General features: G+C 42.9%; 3 protein-coding genes across 3 annotated transcripts; 1 reads left to right on the top strand and 2 right to left on the bottom strand.

The window, feature by feature from the left end:
• Positions 1–2,793: 2,793 nt before the first annotated feature.
• Positions 2,794–4,103, bottom strand: LOC108557632 (eukaryotic translation initiation factor 3 subunit F). Its single transcript, XM_017914225.1, has 2 exons — positions 3,975–4,103; positions 2,794–3,622 (listed from the first exon to the last, which is right to left on the bottom strand). The coding sequence occupies exons 1-2, from the start codon at positions 4,081–4,083 to the stop codon at positions 2,901–2,903; spliced, it is 831 nt and encodes a 276-aa protein (XP_017769714.1). The 5' UTR covers positions 4,084–4,103; the 3' UTR covers positions 2,794–2,900.
• Positions 4,104–4,593: 490 nt separating this feature from the next.
• On the top strand, positions 4,594–12,084 carry LOC108557633 (nuclear factor related to kappa-B-binding protein). Its single transcript, XM_017914226.1, has 6 exons — positions 4,594–4,968; positions 5,534–5,915; positions 5,980–8,999; positions 9,056–9,184; positions 9,254–10,141; positions 11,187–12,084. Exons 2-6 carry the CDS (start codon positions 5,542–5,544, stop codon positions 11,345–11,347), a joined length of 4,572 nt encoding a protein of 1,523 aa, XP_017769715.1. The 5' UTR covers positions 4,594–4,968; positions 5,534–5,541; the 3' UTR covers positions 11,348–12,084.
• Positions 12,085–12,177: 93 nt separating this feature from the next.
• Positions 12,178–14,584, bottom strand: LOC108557631 (DNA repair protein XRCC1). Its single transcript, XM_017914224.1, has 6 exons — positions 14,503–14,584; positions 14,339–14,408; positions 13,269–14,278; positions 13,000–13,209; positions 12,582–12,911; positions 12,178–12,474 (listed from the first exon to the last, which is right to left on the bottom strand). The coding sequence occupies exons 2-6, from the start codon at positions 14,387–14,389 to the stop codon at positions 12,300–12,302; spliced, it is 1,776 nt and encodes a 591-aa protein (XP_017769713.1). The 5' UTR covers positions 14,390–14,408; positions 14,503–14,584; the 3' UTR covers positions 12,178–12,299.
• Positions 14,585–15,424: the final 840 nt, after the last annotated feature.

The following is a 15,424-nucleotide window of genomic DNA, read 5'->3' as shown; positions in this document are numbered from 1 at the left end:
AGCAATTTCAGTTTTTTTTTTGTAGTTGTTTGTTTTTGAGGTGGAAGTTTATGAAGTTCGTGGGAGCGGAAAAAACGAGACGTGAAATTAATCGAATCGCATTAAAAGTTTCCTGATGATGATGATCATCATCATCAGCATCGTTTGTGCCTACTTTTGTTGCTCGCACACGCCTAACGTAACACATCGCTCCCCGGGTGGAGGAAACATTCCTTTTCCTGCACGGCATGAATTTTACATGGAAGACGCGAACAGAAAGTGTCGACAAATGAAGACGAATTACGATGATTTGATGGAAAAAAATTGCGTGCGGCGGAGGTGCGCATCAATTCGTTTTTATTTCGTTCCGGCCCGGACGCGACGCAACATTCATTCAAATTCCACCCAACACCGATATTTTTATTTATATAAGAACTTGTATCATGATGCATCACTTCTTTGAGAATTTCTTTTAGTTTCCAATAAATCTAAAGGTGCGTACTCACTATACCTGATAATTTCAATTGTTTAACAACAGATACTTATCATACCAACTTAAAGTAATAAAATTAATAAACAAGTGTACCAACTTATATTGCAAATCGGTTTTAGTGTGTACTCACCTTTCAGACTAATAACCCTGGAATCCTGGCAGCAAAATAAACATTTCTATTTGATTGAAACGAACATTCAAATATTATATTCGATATGAAATGAATACGAATTTCGAACGTAATCGATTTGCACAGCGAATCGACCCTTTATTTTTTTGCTCGTCGTGCTCTCTCTCTCTTCTCCTTCGATTCGGATAGATTTAATTGATTTTAATTAGCTCATCCGGCGGTCGGCTGTTTGCCATGCAAACATAAACATTTTCACTCCGGTTCATCGCTATTTGCATACGCAAATTCACCGCATTTGCACACTCTCCTGCAATATTCTAATTGCAAACTAAAACGAGAAACGCCTGTAATGTATTTTGATTACGAATTAAGGGAAACGAATGTAACATACGACATACTTTCTTTCAACTTTCACAGTCAATTACACAATTGCCACGTAATGTTATGTTTAATTTGCATGTTCAATAGTTTTGATGTTCCTTCTTTGAGTGAAACAAAGATCCAATTAGATTCAGTTTATTCTATACAGTTTTAGCTTTAATTAGCTTATTCAGTTGTATTTGTAGTTTTTTTTTGTAAGCAAGAAACCAATGAAAATATACTACTTTCTCGAGACAGACAATTTTATTAGATCAACTTTGATAATGAATTACGGAAAGACTGTGAGTAGTACAAAGATCGAATTAGGCTCATTTCAATCTTTATAGTTTTAGCTTTAATTAGCATATTCAAACATAGTTATGATATACAGTGGAACCTCGCATAACAAACATTTCGCTTAACGAGCAAAATGAATTGTGGTCATTCTAGTTGGATCTTAGGGTTGTTTATGATCACAAAATATTCAAACTTGTGTTCAGACATGTTATTTGTGCTTTTTTGTGCAAAATTTAATAACACTTGCATGTCTCCAAATAAAAAGCCAAATAATTAGATATGAGAAGCAAAATCATTAAAAATCGAGACCAAATTATACTTTTTTTTTTTCGGAATTATCGTAATTTACATTAGTTTATATGGGAAAACGTGCTTCAATATACGAGTAAAAATCCGGAAATTTTGAAACGTTAAACTCGTTAAGCTAGTTTTCAAGAAACTAGTCCAAATATGAAGAATAGAATATTTGTTTATGAAAATGTATCCGAAATTAATGTGGTTGAATGGAAACTTAAGTGCTGTGTAAGTAAACGGTGGATTAGATCAAGCAATCTGCGGGCGTGCAAACAAAAGCTAATCAGAACCGAAGTGTGCCTTGTTAATTTGCGTGATCTGTGTTGCATAACTGCGGCTCGATTGAGCGGACCGTGGCAGCAGACGGTTAATTAAGCGAAAGCGTTAATTAATTAGAAATACGGTGAGCGCATCCACAGCGACAGGTGCTAAATTGGATTCGGATTAAGGACGTCGTCGCCGGGAAGCGACAATGCGACCGACCAGTGTTCCTGTTACACGCTTTCAGTGCTAATTTGCGCCAATTAGATGACGCCTTTGTGCTTGTCCGATTTGCGCAAACGTTCAAATGTGTGGAACTTCAAAGGATCCGCAGTTTGCAGTTTGCGAATCGAAAAGGAAAACCGTATTTTCGCGTACCGCAGAACGGCCATGAATAACGTAAACTACCGCTCATTATTCAAACTGTTAAATCGCGCGGACCGGAACCGGAAGGATCTTCGTGCAATCAACGAGCGTTTTCAAATTAAATTTTCATGGCGCACTCCGACTTTGTTCAGACCTGTTGATATTACATCGAGGTTTCTGAAACTTTCATTTATGATCGCTGCAATCTCTTGAATTGACAATAAATTTAAATTTTTGCTGTGAACAATAATCAAATAAGATTCATACTTTTTGAGCTGTTCAAATAATATAATACTTATAGAATTATACTTTTTGACGGAGTTTATCGTAGGCAACCAAATATACACTAAACATTTCAAGTTCAAATAAATATTGTTAGTTACCTAAGTAAAACAACAAAACAATTGCTAGCGAAATTGCGCTTAGGCGTAAGCTAAGTAAAGTTGTAAGACGTGGAAGAAAGGACAAGTAAAATAAATAAATTTAGATTACTTTTAACGATTCTAACTCTAATTTTCATGTAGTATACTTTGTGTAGTTTCATTAATTATTAAGAAAACTTGTGAAATTGAACTATAACATAACTTTATGGATGTATTAGTAAGCGGATAAGAAATGTTTTCTTTTTTTTTGATGGAAACAGGTGTTATGTTTATTTGAAATTATTTTCTCTTATATTAAACTAATCATATTATAAAAGTGAAACTGTGGAAACCGTTATCAAACAGAGGTGAGGAGGGTGAGCTTCTCGTTGAGCTGCAGCTGAGTCTTGAGCAGTTGCGAGAGCGAGATGACCATGAGCAGATCCTTGATGTTGCTGTTGAACATCTCGGAGAATTGCTCGTTGTTCATGTGCGGCACGGAGTTGACCAGATCGAGGAGAGACCTACCGACTGCGTTGTCCGGAGTCACCCTGTTCGCCAAGACATCCTCAACGTAAGCGAGCACCTGATCCAAAAGAACACCCATCTTGCCGCCGGCTTCCTCCACCTGCGAGAAGTCCAGCATCGGATTCACCGTCCTGGGTCTGCTGCTGCTGATGGTCTTTTGGCAGAGTTGAAGACCGAAGACCTCAGGATCGTAGCACGAGACCTCCACGTTGATCGGGGTGAACATGCAACCTTGCTTGCCGTTCGGGACTCCGAAGTTTACGCTCACGTACGCTTTCAAGCCCATCCTGGCGCCCTGCAAACTGGTGTCGAGCGTGACGTGCACCGGGCTGTTGCATTCTCTGGAGTAGTACTCGTGGATCACGGAACTGTGGTTGGTCACTTCATTGCCTGTCGCCCACCATCCCACGATGTTCTCTGAAGAGTTCACGCGACGGTTCAGATCGTACACATCGCTGGCGTAGCTCAGCTCAGCTTCCACCTGGTCATTGTGCTCCTTGTGTGGTACACAGAAGCAATTTGTTACCTCAATAACACCTTTGTCTTGGCTACCTAAAACAATACAAACAAATTATTAAAGTTACATATTTTCAACAGAAATTTTGCTTAAAACTGGCCATAATTATTAGAAAAAATCTTAATTTTACATTAATTGATTGTAATTATTTGATATACAGTTTAAAATTGAAGTATTTAGTAATTTTCGCCAAACAATAACAAATTTTACAAATAATGTAAACAAAACTAAATTTAAATTAGGGTGCCTGAACAAATGAACGCGAACAATTGGTGATTGAGTGATGAAGTGTCAAAAGTTTGAGGTTATGAACGGAACTTGAAGCACGTTTTTCACGGGGAAATCTAGGGAAAATCGGGAAACGCGATTGCAAATTGATGAACTCACCTAACAGAGTTCCAATTACACGGTGCGTATCGGCGTTGCGACGCTCGAAAGCGTCCACGATTTGGAAAAGTACCACAGGATGAACCTTGACGACCAGGTTAAGCGCCATGTTTACAACTGAAAGGTGCGCCGTTGCGACGTTTCCCAGGAAAGCTTCGAGTGCAGAGTTGCAACGATGTGAAAAACAGTTACGATAATACTGTAATTTTATTTTGAAAATAATATTTGTTTACAGATGCGTTGATGATTTGTGCATTTAAACAAATCTATAGTTGCTCTGAAACATATTAAAGTATGTCGTTTATGTTTATTGTAAATAATGGACAATATTTATTTAGTTGTCAATATTGACAATAAAAATCATTTAGTGGCAGAAATAAGGTTGTAATCATTATATAAAACTTATATAATTAACAAAGAATGTATAGCAAATTTGTAAATTGAATAATAAATAATTATTATTTAATATATACTTGTGTTAGAAAGAATCAGATTATAGATAGTGATTATAACTAAAGATTGATTGTTTTTTGAAGAATCGGAATTGTTTGAAGATTAAATTAAATGTTTTGCAGGGAATTATTCAGAGATGCGGCAACATGGTGATGGGGAGTACGCCGAATCGATGCAGGTCGGCCAACGGAAGCGAAGAAAATCCCTATTGGAAATTTGAAATCGGCCATTATCTCGTCGATTTTCTATGCGGAAATAAATGCGAAAAACGAAGGGACGACCGGAAAAGCAATGCGGAAATGGAAAAGCGATGGGGAATAGGTGCGGCGAGGGCCCCGTGCTCCACCGGATCGGCGCCCGTTCGGGGCCGACCAGCCATATTGTCCCGAGTATTGATGGCTCCGAATAAAATGGTTTTCGCGGCCCACCACCACCACAGCCGCCTCTCTGTATGCGTTCATCTGTTCCATCCGCAATGCAGGCGTGCCTCCCCAATAATTCCAGTGCGTAGCTACTTTTCAGGACCGGAGCCCGAATTCAGGTCTGTCGCATTCCACATTCTTCCCGTCTCCCAATACTACCTCATCATCATAATCATCAACAATAACAATAACAACACGAAGACGAAAGATTGCATACAGAAACGCCACCCTCCGTTTTCCCCCCCTTCTGGTTTGACCGATAAACAACAGACGATCTCAGCGATTGATGACCAACTGTTTTGATCATGATGATGACTCTTTACCTCTGATATAATCATAACAAAACGCGGGGCCCTCTCCCACCCCCCTTCCGCATCATCGCTCACTATACACACACACACACGTATACAGCAATAACACATGCAAATATCTACAAAACATACACACACACACATACACCACAAAAAAAAAACAGTGGCATATCAATAATAAGAAAATCGTCAGAGTGTACACATTTATATTAGAAAGTGAAGCACCCCTCGCGATTATTAAGGTCGTGAGGATGTGGGCCAGCAACCCCTTCACCATTGGATCAGTGGTGACCTTCCTCGGTCGTCAACCCCCCAAAAGACACGACGTTTGCAGCATCCCGAAGAAGCACTTGAACATTCTTCATCATTCCAGGTAACAACATGATGATGGACAGTGACAGCTCCTCATCGGAGGAGCACTCTAGCTCAGAGTGTTCCACCGATTCCTCAGATGATGATCAGATGGAGGAGGTTCTGGTGGGCAACGCGAGGCTGGAGCTGCCGCAGGGTATGTGCGAGAAGAGAGAAATATTTGATGAATTCTTCTCGTCGAACACCTGGAACCTGCTTTCGGAGAGCAACAAGCAACACCTCAAACAGTTCCTACCAAAGTTTCCTGACAACGATGACCAGGAAAAGAACACGACACTGGCAATGCTGTTCGCTGGTGAGCAATTCAAATTCACCAGTCCTCTGGATGACTTCTACGATCACCTCAAGGCAGGCCATTACAGACCGGACATAGCAAAATTGAGGTACAGTGAAAACGCGTTGCACATTACTTAATGTGTGTGTGTGTTTTGATTTCGTTTGTTGTAGGTATTTTATTAGGAAAGCCGAGCGCAAGGAGAGCCTCTGGAGGCACCGCAAACTGAAGGAGAAACTCAGCGCTGAATTGGTGGAATCTCGTAAGAATCTGTTGGCGACGGTGAACGGTCTTCCACCAGGCGTGGAACCGAAGCAACCGAAGTCGTCGCAAATCAATCTCAATCCGATCTCGCATCGGACGAAACGACGGTATTTCCAAATCCTATCGAATATTAGGGCGAAAGTGGACGAGAGCGGTTTCTCGTCCGACGAGAACTACCCGGAAGGTCCACCGTTGGCGGTGAGCAGAAAGCAGAAGCGCCATCTAAATACCATCAAGGGATCGAACGTATTGAACGGAGAGAAAATCATCACGGCGACGACGGCGATGAAATCGAACGGTCTCGATCTGGAGCGATACATTGCACCGAACGACAATCCGTTCATCGTCAGCGAACAGTCTTATAAGCAGTTGCTTCTGGAGCACAAGAGGCGACGGCTGAACAACTGCGAGGATCAGGATTTGGAGACGAAGGGCAAGAGCATCACGGATATCATCCACAGGACGAGGTTGAATTACAATAAGAAGTTGAATAAATTGCCGGAGCCGAAGGTGAAGGTGAAGAAGGCGAAGAAGGAACATGTGCAGCAACAGACGCAACCGGTGTCGGAGATGAACTACTCTTCGGATTCTGACTCCGATTCGGTGGTGGTTGATCTTCCTACTGCGACGGCGTCGACGACGACGATGACGACAATTGCGGCGTCAGTCGCACCAATTGCTGTCGCTCCGCCCGCGCTCTCTGCATCTCCGTTGAAAGCGTCCAAACCCCCCAAGAAGGTGACCAAACCGCCGCCCTCGCCTAAACCGGTGCCTCAAATCAAGGAGGAAGAAATCAAAGTGGAACCACCTCAACCTCCGCCACCGCCTCCACTTCCTACTCCCGTTGTCGTCGTTAAGCAGCAACAGCAGCAGATTTACCAACAACCGCAACCGCCTGCGCCGCCTCCTACACCACCTCCTCAGCTTCAACCACAGTACAATAAACCGCCAACGCCTCCACCGCCACCACCACCGAACGTCTTCACTCCGGACCTCGATGAAATCGACATGATCAACTTACCGATCGATCTGAACGATTCGAATATAGACCTTTTGGACTTGAATCACCACAGTAAGGCTGAACTAATGCAGGATACGCACGCGAACTTCTTAGCTTTAATCAGGGACATCATTTGCTCAACGGCGGAACATCGGATGGCCATGTCCACGTTGGAGGAGAGACTCAAGGCGTGGCAGGAGAATCCGATCACGGCGCTCAACGACTGGTATTGCCTTGCCGATAATTGGACGTCGCAGCTGCAATCTGCCATCAACTTCTTGAGCGGAAATTGCCCGGAGCAGCCGGACGACTTTGTGCCCTACATCGAATACAAACCGTCGCTGAACGTTTACCAATGGATCGGAGCCGGCAGAGACTCTGACAATCTGCTATCGCCGCTGTGTCTGTATTGGCTGGAGCATCGAAACGAGATGAAGCCGGTGATTACGATTAAGGAGAAGGAAGAGGTCGATCTGGAGATCATGGACAGATCAAACGACCTGGTGCCGCCACCGCCGAGATGCCCGACCACGTGGACGGTGAGAAGGGCGGACCCTGAGGAGATTAAAGCATATCGTGAACAGGAGAGGAAACGTTACGATAATCCCCATAGGGCTTTCACCTATCGCTGCAACGGCTACGAGAGCGTAGTTGGACCTCTGAAAGGTATCTACAATCCATCCGTGGGCAACACCAAGGCCCGAGGTCACAACATGCTTAGTGCAGATCGTCCGAACTTTGTCACCATTCTATCACTTGTCAGAGACGCAACAGCGAGATTACCCAACGGAGAAGGTACTCGAGCAGAGATATGCGAACTTCTAAAGTGCTCGCAATACATCTCGAGTACGGCCCCTGACAATGTTCTGCAATCTGTGGTAAGCGGCGCTCTCGATAGGATGCACACGCAGTTCGATCCCTGCGTTAAATACGATCAAAAACGAAAGATTTGGATCTACTTGCATAGGAATCGGACGGAGGAGGATTTCGAGCGTCTGCACCAGCAATACCAGGGTATGAATAGGAATATGAAGAAACCCACGAAGCAAAAAACACCGACGAAGCCGAAAACGCCGAAACCAGAAAAAGTCAAGAATAACGTGAAGACTACAACCGAAAGTGTCGTTGCGGAGAAAGCGGAGCCAACACAACCAAAGCAGCAGACATCGCTATTGATAAACCAAAACAAAGAGCAAGTAGTGACCGTTATTGAAGCCGAGCCCAAGAAACCGATAAGGTCGAGGAATCTGTCGCAGGAGGACAAAGAAATCCACGATGCCATCCAGTCTTTGCAACAGCATCCGCCCAAACCCCAGAAACCGCAGAATAGCAGCACACAAAAGAGTGTGGTGAAGATCATCAATCAGAACCAGAAGAGCCTGATAATACCTAATCATCCGGTGGTGGTCAAGCAAGAGGTGAAACCGCAAACGACGACGATGGTGACGCAGCAGATAATCAACCCTAAGCAGGTGAATCAGCTTATCCGTGTTGAAATTCCCGACGGCAAGGAGTTGAAGGCCAAGTCGAACATATCGATAAAACAGCAGATCTTGCAGAGCATATCGCCGCAGCAGCTGCAGAACATCAAGAACGTGACGCTGTTGAGGAACGTGCGGCACGCGAACGCCCAGCAGAGCGCTCAACCCCAGACCCAAACGATAGTCCTGACGCAGACCGAGGAGCCAACGGTGAATTCAACGCCGGAGATCAAAACGGAAACGGTGGAGACGACGACGACGGCTGTACCCACGCAGAACATCAGGATGCACACGTCGTTGACGCTGTCGCAGCAGCAGCAGCTTCTTCAGACGATCCGTCAGAAAGGATTGACGGCCCAGCAGCAGGTGCTGATCAGGCACAAGGCTCCCATCCAGAAGCAGACAATTGGCGGCACTTCGCTGTTGGGCCAGGCCAGAGTAGTTACAGGTTCGTTTCTCCCATCGATCATTGAAATCAAATAATAACGTAAATGTTATTTTCAGATGGAAATGTGGCCAAGACGATTGGACAAGGACCTTTGGTGGCGAAGGTGTTGACGAACGCCGCAGGACAGGTGATTTCCGTTGAGAGTTTGCTGGCGCACCAGAAGCAGCACGGATCTCTGCCACAAGGTGCGTTCTTGAAGAATGTTCACATTGATTGTGATAATAATATTATTGTTGTTGTTGTTGTTGTTATAGGTACGTTGAGGGTGGCTGGAGTGAAAGGACAGGCGAACATAATACAGCTGGCGGCGCCGAACAAGAATCAAGTGGCGCAGGTCGTCGCCTCCCACAATAACTTCATTCAAATTTCGAACCAACCAAAGTTAGTTCTGTCGTCGGCGGGAACGACGTCCGCAACGACGACGGCGATGTCTTCCACGAAAATAACGGGCGCTAAAACGCAAACGATCACCAAGTTCCCGCCAAAGATGCAGCAGATCATCAACGCCAAGTTCATCACTCAGAGCATCGACAGCGGACAGAAGATAGTGCAACCGAAGGTCATCATCGGTCAGAGTCAGATCAAGCTGGCGAACAGTAAGGGAGGTCTGCAGACGGGTGCAGTCGGCACCAGCATCGTGACTGGAAGCAAACCGAACAACATCCGAATGGCCAATCTGAACATCGCCCATCTGGGTGGGAAGCCGGTGCTGTTGGCCAGCAAGGGCAGCACCATCCAGGGGCAGAACGTGATACTGCAGACGCAGGCGAACACGAACAGTTCGGGACTGATGGCGCTCACGACGACGACGATGCCCAAGAAGAATCAGATAATCAATCAGCAGGGGCAGCAGGTGGTGCTGGCGCCTCAGATTAAGATGCAACCGCAGGTGCTGCTGAGTTCGAGCATCAAGAATTCTCAGGTCGGAACCGTCTCCTCCGGGCAGATCCTCGTTGGAGGACATCCGGTTCGACTGCAGACGAGTACGGCGAACGCGCAGAGGGTCGTCCTGGCGAGCCAAGGCCAGGGAGGCCAGATCGTCGCGCAACAGATTCTCCTACCTGCCGGATTCCAGGGCGCTGCCATCAACATCAAATCGCTGCAGGGCGTCAAGGTCATACCGATTGCACAGGGCAGCAAAGGTCAGTTAACATTTAGCTTTATTACAAATTGGGGATTTCCTACTTATTTAGTTGTTGCTTTACATATTGTCGTGTCCCAGGGATGGAATTCTGGACACAGTGGAATATTGTCTGGTGTTGTCGTTGTGGAGTCTCAATAGTTGGGAATTTAATGAAATTCGTTTGGTTTTACATAACTTTATTCGTTACTTGGTCGATTTAAGATTATCTAACTCTAAGCACTATTAGCTCGTCTTAGGTTTTTATGAGACTATGCTCCTCATATTAACGTTTTACTGAGACTATATCAGTCTTTGAAGGTTTTACTGAGACTATGCTGTCTAGGTTTTGACTATAGCAAGTTTTACTGAGACTATGTCAGTCTTTGAAGGTTTTACTGAGACTACGTCAGTCTTTGAGGGTTTTACTGAGACTATGTCAGTCTTTGAGGGTTTTACTGAGACTATGTCAGTCTTTGAGGGTTTTACTGAGACTATGTCAGTCTTTGAGGGTTTTACTGAGACTATGTCAGTCTTTGAAGGTTTTACTGAGACTATGTCAGTCTTTAGAAGGTTTTACTGAGACTAATTCTAAATAGTTATTCTACTTACAAAGTTAATTCTTATTAATACGGGGTGGGAGTTGTGATTTAGAGTAGGCTTTGTGTATATTGATGATTAAGCGTTCCCACAGGAATCGGCCTCGGTCGTTTTGTTTATTATAAGACCGGGACAAATTCCTATGCATTTGTTTATATGAAAAAGATGATCGATTACGATTGTACATGTAACGATCTTTATGTGTTTATAATAAGGACTTGAATTCTGTATAAAGGTATAGGAGTATTGATGGGAATGTTTACGCTTTGTCCCCTTTGTTTATATTAAAGTGTATCGAACTGGAATCACGATAGAGATTCCTTTATGCTAATGTTTATATAATAAGAGACGCCGTAGATGTCTCTAGTTCGTTAATAACTATACTAATAATAACAATTACAATAATAATGTTTGGACACAACAATATAAATACAAATCTCATGAAATTGTTTTCCTTTTTTTTTTAGGTGGAATTCAAGCGAGGCAAGTGTACGTGAACACGTCATCAGCGGCGGCGATGGCGGCATCAAATATTGTGCGGGCTGTGAACAGTGGAGTCGCTCAGACGTCTCAGGAAGTGGCTGCAGCGACGGCGACGACGACGACGACATCCACAACGGAACAATGATAACGGTTACTAACATACACACGCATCTATAAGCATATCTATCAACGTGTGTGTGTGTGTGTATGTGCGTGCGTGTTTATTGTATTATGTACGAACTGTGTTTGGATGATGAAGAGGAGGAGAGTACAGGCAGAAAGAAACAAACGGACGATGTGACGAGGAGCCACGTGTACATAGTTAATTTAGGCCGGACATTCGTTTATAATTTTTTCTTCTTCGATTCTTTTAGTCTAAACTAATGTTTAAAGAGTAATAATAACAACGTGCGGACGCGACACGTATAAATAGGAAGAGAAAAAGAGCGCGAAAGCAAAGAGAGAGAGACATTTGTAAATAGATTTTTTAGCCAATTCGAGAAGGAGAAAGTGGACAAGAGAAAAATGACTTTGTTTGTATTTAAATTTACGTTTAATTTCTCGAGTTTGTAAATAGTACTGATATTGGTTTTTAAACGAGAAGAGGAAAGGAAGAAATTCTTTTGTTGTGTGGAATTTACGAAGTGGAAACAAATTCGTGCGTCGCGTGCAAAACACAACATCCACACACAAAAAAAACAAAAGAAAAGAAACACAACACATACGACACAACACATTGATTCTTCTACTAGTGAAATTGTTTTTATTTAATGAAGTAATAATTAACACAATACTGATGATTACGTCGAAGAGTCGACGAGGGAAAAAAGCGCTATATTTTCATAGCTTAATTTATTATTATTAACAAGAAGAAAAAAAAAATCAACAACAAGAAAAAAAAACTTATTTTTTTTAATATAAAACAAGAAATGAGACGAGATGATGATTGAAACAAAAACAAAAAAAAAATAAACCAACAGCAACCTTTTTATATATATATGAAATATAAAAAAAAGATTGAAAGTAGTTTTATTGTAGTTTGTTGTAAGCGGAAGAAGGTATTGTTTTGTTTGGTTTCTATGGAGATTGGGCGCTTCTCAGTTCGTCAGGAAGTCTTCGTACGGCATGATTCTCTGGTGGTTGTGGCACCAGAACACCCAGTCGGGATACACTTGAGGGATCTTCTCCTCGCGAGACGACCTCCTTCGTTGCCGTCTCTTGGAGTTGTTTGTTATTATGTAATTCGCGCGGTCCTCGTCTGTTGTCACCTCGCTGAAACGGTAATAATAATAATTAATAGGCAGCATAATTGTTTGGATGTTACGTGGGTTGCGGCTTTCGCATAAACCCGGAAATGAGATTAGATTCAATCAACTCACCCGTCGTACGCGGTAATATATTGGTTCAATTGTCTCGTGAGATCGTCCTCGATGAAATCTTCGTCCACGTAAAACGCGAGGCCGTCGTAGTAATCGCTGAGATCGGTGTGCGTCAAATCGGTGAATTGCTCATCCTCTCGGTCTTCGGCAACAACTGAAGTCCGGCACGTTTCAACTGCATCATCTTTGGCTGAAGGAGTATCGTCTCGTACAGGAGGAGCCGCAACTGCGGAAGCTTCCACGTCCATGACCTGTGACTCGGCCTTTCGTCGCTTGATCCTCTCGATTTCCTCATCGGTGTCGCCTCCTGTGTCATCCCCCTCGTCCTCGCTATACAATACACGCACATCAACATCTCCGAACTCATCGCTCTTTCTTTCACTATTATATATATATATATATTTATAGACTAGTTTACTTCTCGTCTTCCTGCGGCGGCGCCGGCTCCGGCTGCAGCTCTTCGATTTCCTCCTCGCTCTCGTTTCCCGTCTGATCGCTCGGATCTAGCGCGAATCTCCTCCACGGTAACCTCTTCCTCTGCTGATTGCACTGACTTATCCATGTCTTCATCACGATCTTCCCTTTACCCTTGACTTGATTAAACTTGGGCGTGTTCGCGAAAGCGCATCTGCAAAAATTAAATTTCATCCATTTAACAAATTAAAAAAATTGGATGTTTCCACTTACATTAGATGTGTGGAGGAATTCCGCCAATCCGCACTGTATTTGGCGCCCATCGAAAGGGCGGCCGACCTCAACTGCGCCCTTTCAGGGTTCTGGATTCCACTTATTACAATTTCGACACCCTCCAACAATCTGTTGAAAGGTTTCGCCAGTTTCGATCTCTTCTGCTTGAAACTGCCGGCATCGTCCAGTTTCCTTTTGGGCGTCTTCACCTTAACTTTCTCCTCCTCTTTCCGCTTCTTTGGTTTCTCTTTAGCATCGATCGATTGCTTCGCTTTCTGCTCGTTCTCTTTGTTCTTCAGCTCCATGATTCTGTCGATTTTCTTGTTCGGTTCGTAATCCTCGTCGTCGTACAGCACTTCGTTTCTGTTCTTATGCCTCGGACTATCGTCGACGTCGCCCCACGGCGTGTGCTTTCTTTTTATCAAAGGCGTTTTCTTCACAGCGGAGATCTGAGTTGTGGTGGAGGAGGACGACGAAGAAGCACGAATTGCCACCGCGGCCGATACCTTTTTATCGCCAGTGTCCTTCTCCGAAATAAATAAGTTACCGATCTCCGGCGACAATTCCCTCACAACTAAGCGACTACTCTGCACAGCCTTCGGCGCAGCCTGCTGCGATCCGTGCAACGTTATAAACGATATTCCAAATTTGATGGAATTGTTAAAGTGCTGATTGCAGATCACCTTCACCAGATCCCATTTCTCCTCGCATTCGGGCTTCTTCAGATCGTCCACCTTGAACATCCTCACCTTGTGCACACCGACATTCTGCCTGCTTTCCAGAATCGTCATGAACAGGGAGGCCGGGATCAGGCTCTGAAATACATTCGGGTTTGATGATCTGCCCACCTCGACACTCACATAGGCCGAATGATTGTTTCCTATATCCACATTAGTAATGACAGTGGGCTCCTCCAGCTGCAGCACAACATTCGCAGTTCTTTCTCCGGGCTTCAAACATTGCCATTTCTTTGCAGACTTATGATCTAGTAAGTTAGCAGCACCATAATCCTAACAAACATACAAACAATGAAAATCCATATTCATAACAAAACGCAATCAAGTTCTCACCGGATCTTCGGAGCTGAAACTTATCACCTTCTCTATCTTGATTTTCGGCATCTTCCACCGACAATATAACCTCAAAAAGTAAATTTGAATTCGTAATTTGATGGATCGAGAAAATTTTCAAAATATTTTTTTTTTCATTAAAACATCTTCCTCTGTACCGGTACCTTTAGGGCTCCAGCGTTGTGCAATTCTATGCAATGCAATCTCGGGAAGACTTTAAAACTAATCAATAAACGATAAACTCACAGCGACATCTCTTTCAATAATTTTAAGTGTGGTGCAATAGAAGTTGCCTCTGTTGCAATTTGGAATTTTTTAAATTATTAATTTAGTTTAATTACTCAAGATTTATAAAAAAAAGTATATTAATACTGAATATTTAACAATTTTAATACAATATTTAATACAATAATTGAAGTAAAGATGGCGCACCAATACTAATATAAACTTGCTATGCATTTTTACTTACAGTTAAATTATATAGTTAAGAGTGTTCTCTGTTAGTATGTATAATGGATTACAAAGTGTTCCTTGTAGCTGCAGTGCATATGTTTCTATTGCAACATAATTATTGATGATTTATATTTGTAAAGTTTTCTTGCAAGTTTAGGTGTTTCTGAATAATATGCAGCAGTTCTTCAGTTTCCGCTTACCCAATTATTAATGATGGATAGACCCTTAGAGAGTGTATCATATTTTAGTACATAGATGCAGAAGAGTTGTACATACAAAATGCAGCGAAATACATACATTAACACAAACAAATTAGATTTCGAATAATTCATCTGCTTTAAATTTGTTTACAAATTATTGGTTTTACGTTCGCAATGCGGAAAAAATGTGTGTGGGGGAGAAAAAACTTTTTCTTTTTCGGGTTCGATTTGCCATTCAAATTTGTTTCCCCCCTTCAACCTGACTTTTCGTTAATTCCGGTTGCGTTCAATCCGCAGAAACAAAACAACAACAGAATAACAAAAAAAAATAGAGGGCGACGCAAACAAACGAAAATTGAAAAATGGGCGAGAGAGAAACTTTTGCGCGAGAGTAAAACTTTGCATATTTTTTTTTTTTTTTTTTGGGGAGTAT

Source organism: Nicrophorus vespilloides, unplaced genomic scaffold (assembly GCF_001412225.1).
Source record: "Nicrophorus vespilloides isolate i.1.1-1 unplaced genomic scaffold, Nicve_v1.0, whole genome shotgun sequence".
Classification (NCBI taxonomy): Eukaryota; Metazoa; Arthropoda; class Insecta; order Coleoptera; family Silphidae; genus Nicrophorus; species Nicrophorus vespilloides.
Note: the sequence above shows the minus strand (reverse complement) of the source record. Positions and strands in the feature narration are given on the sequence as shown.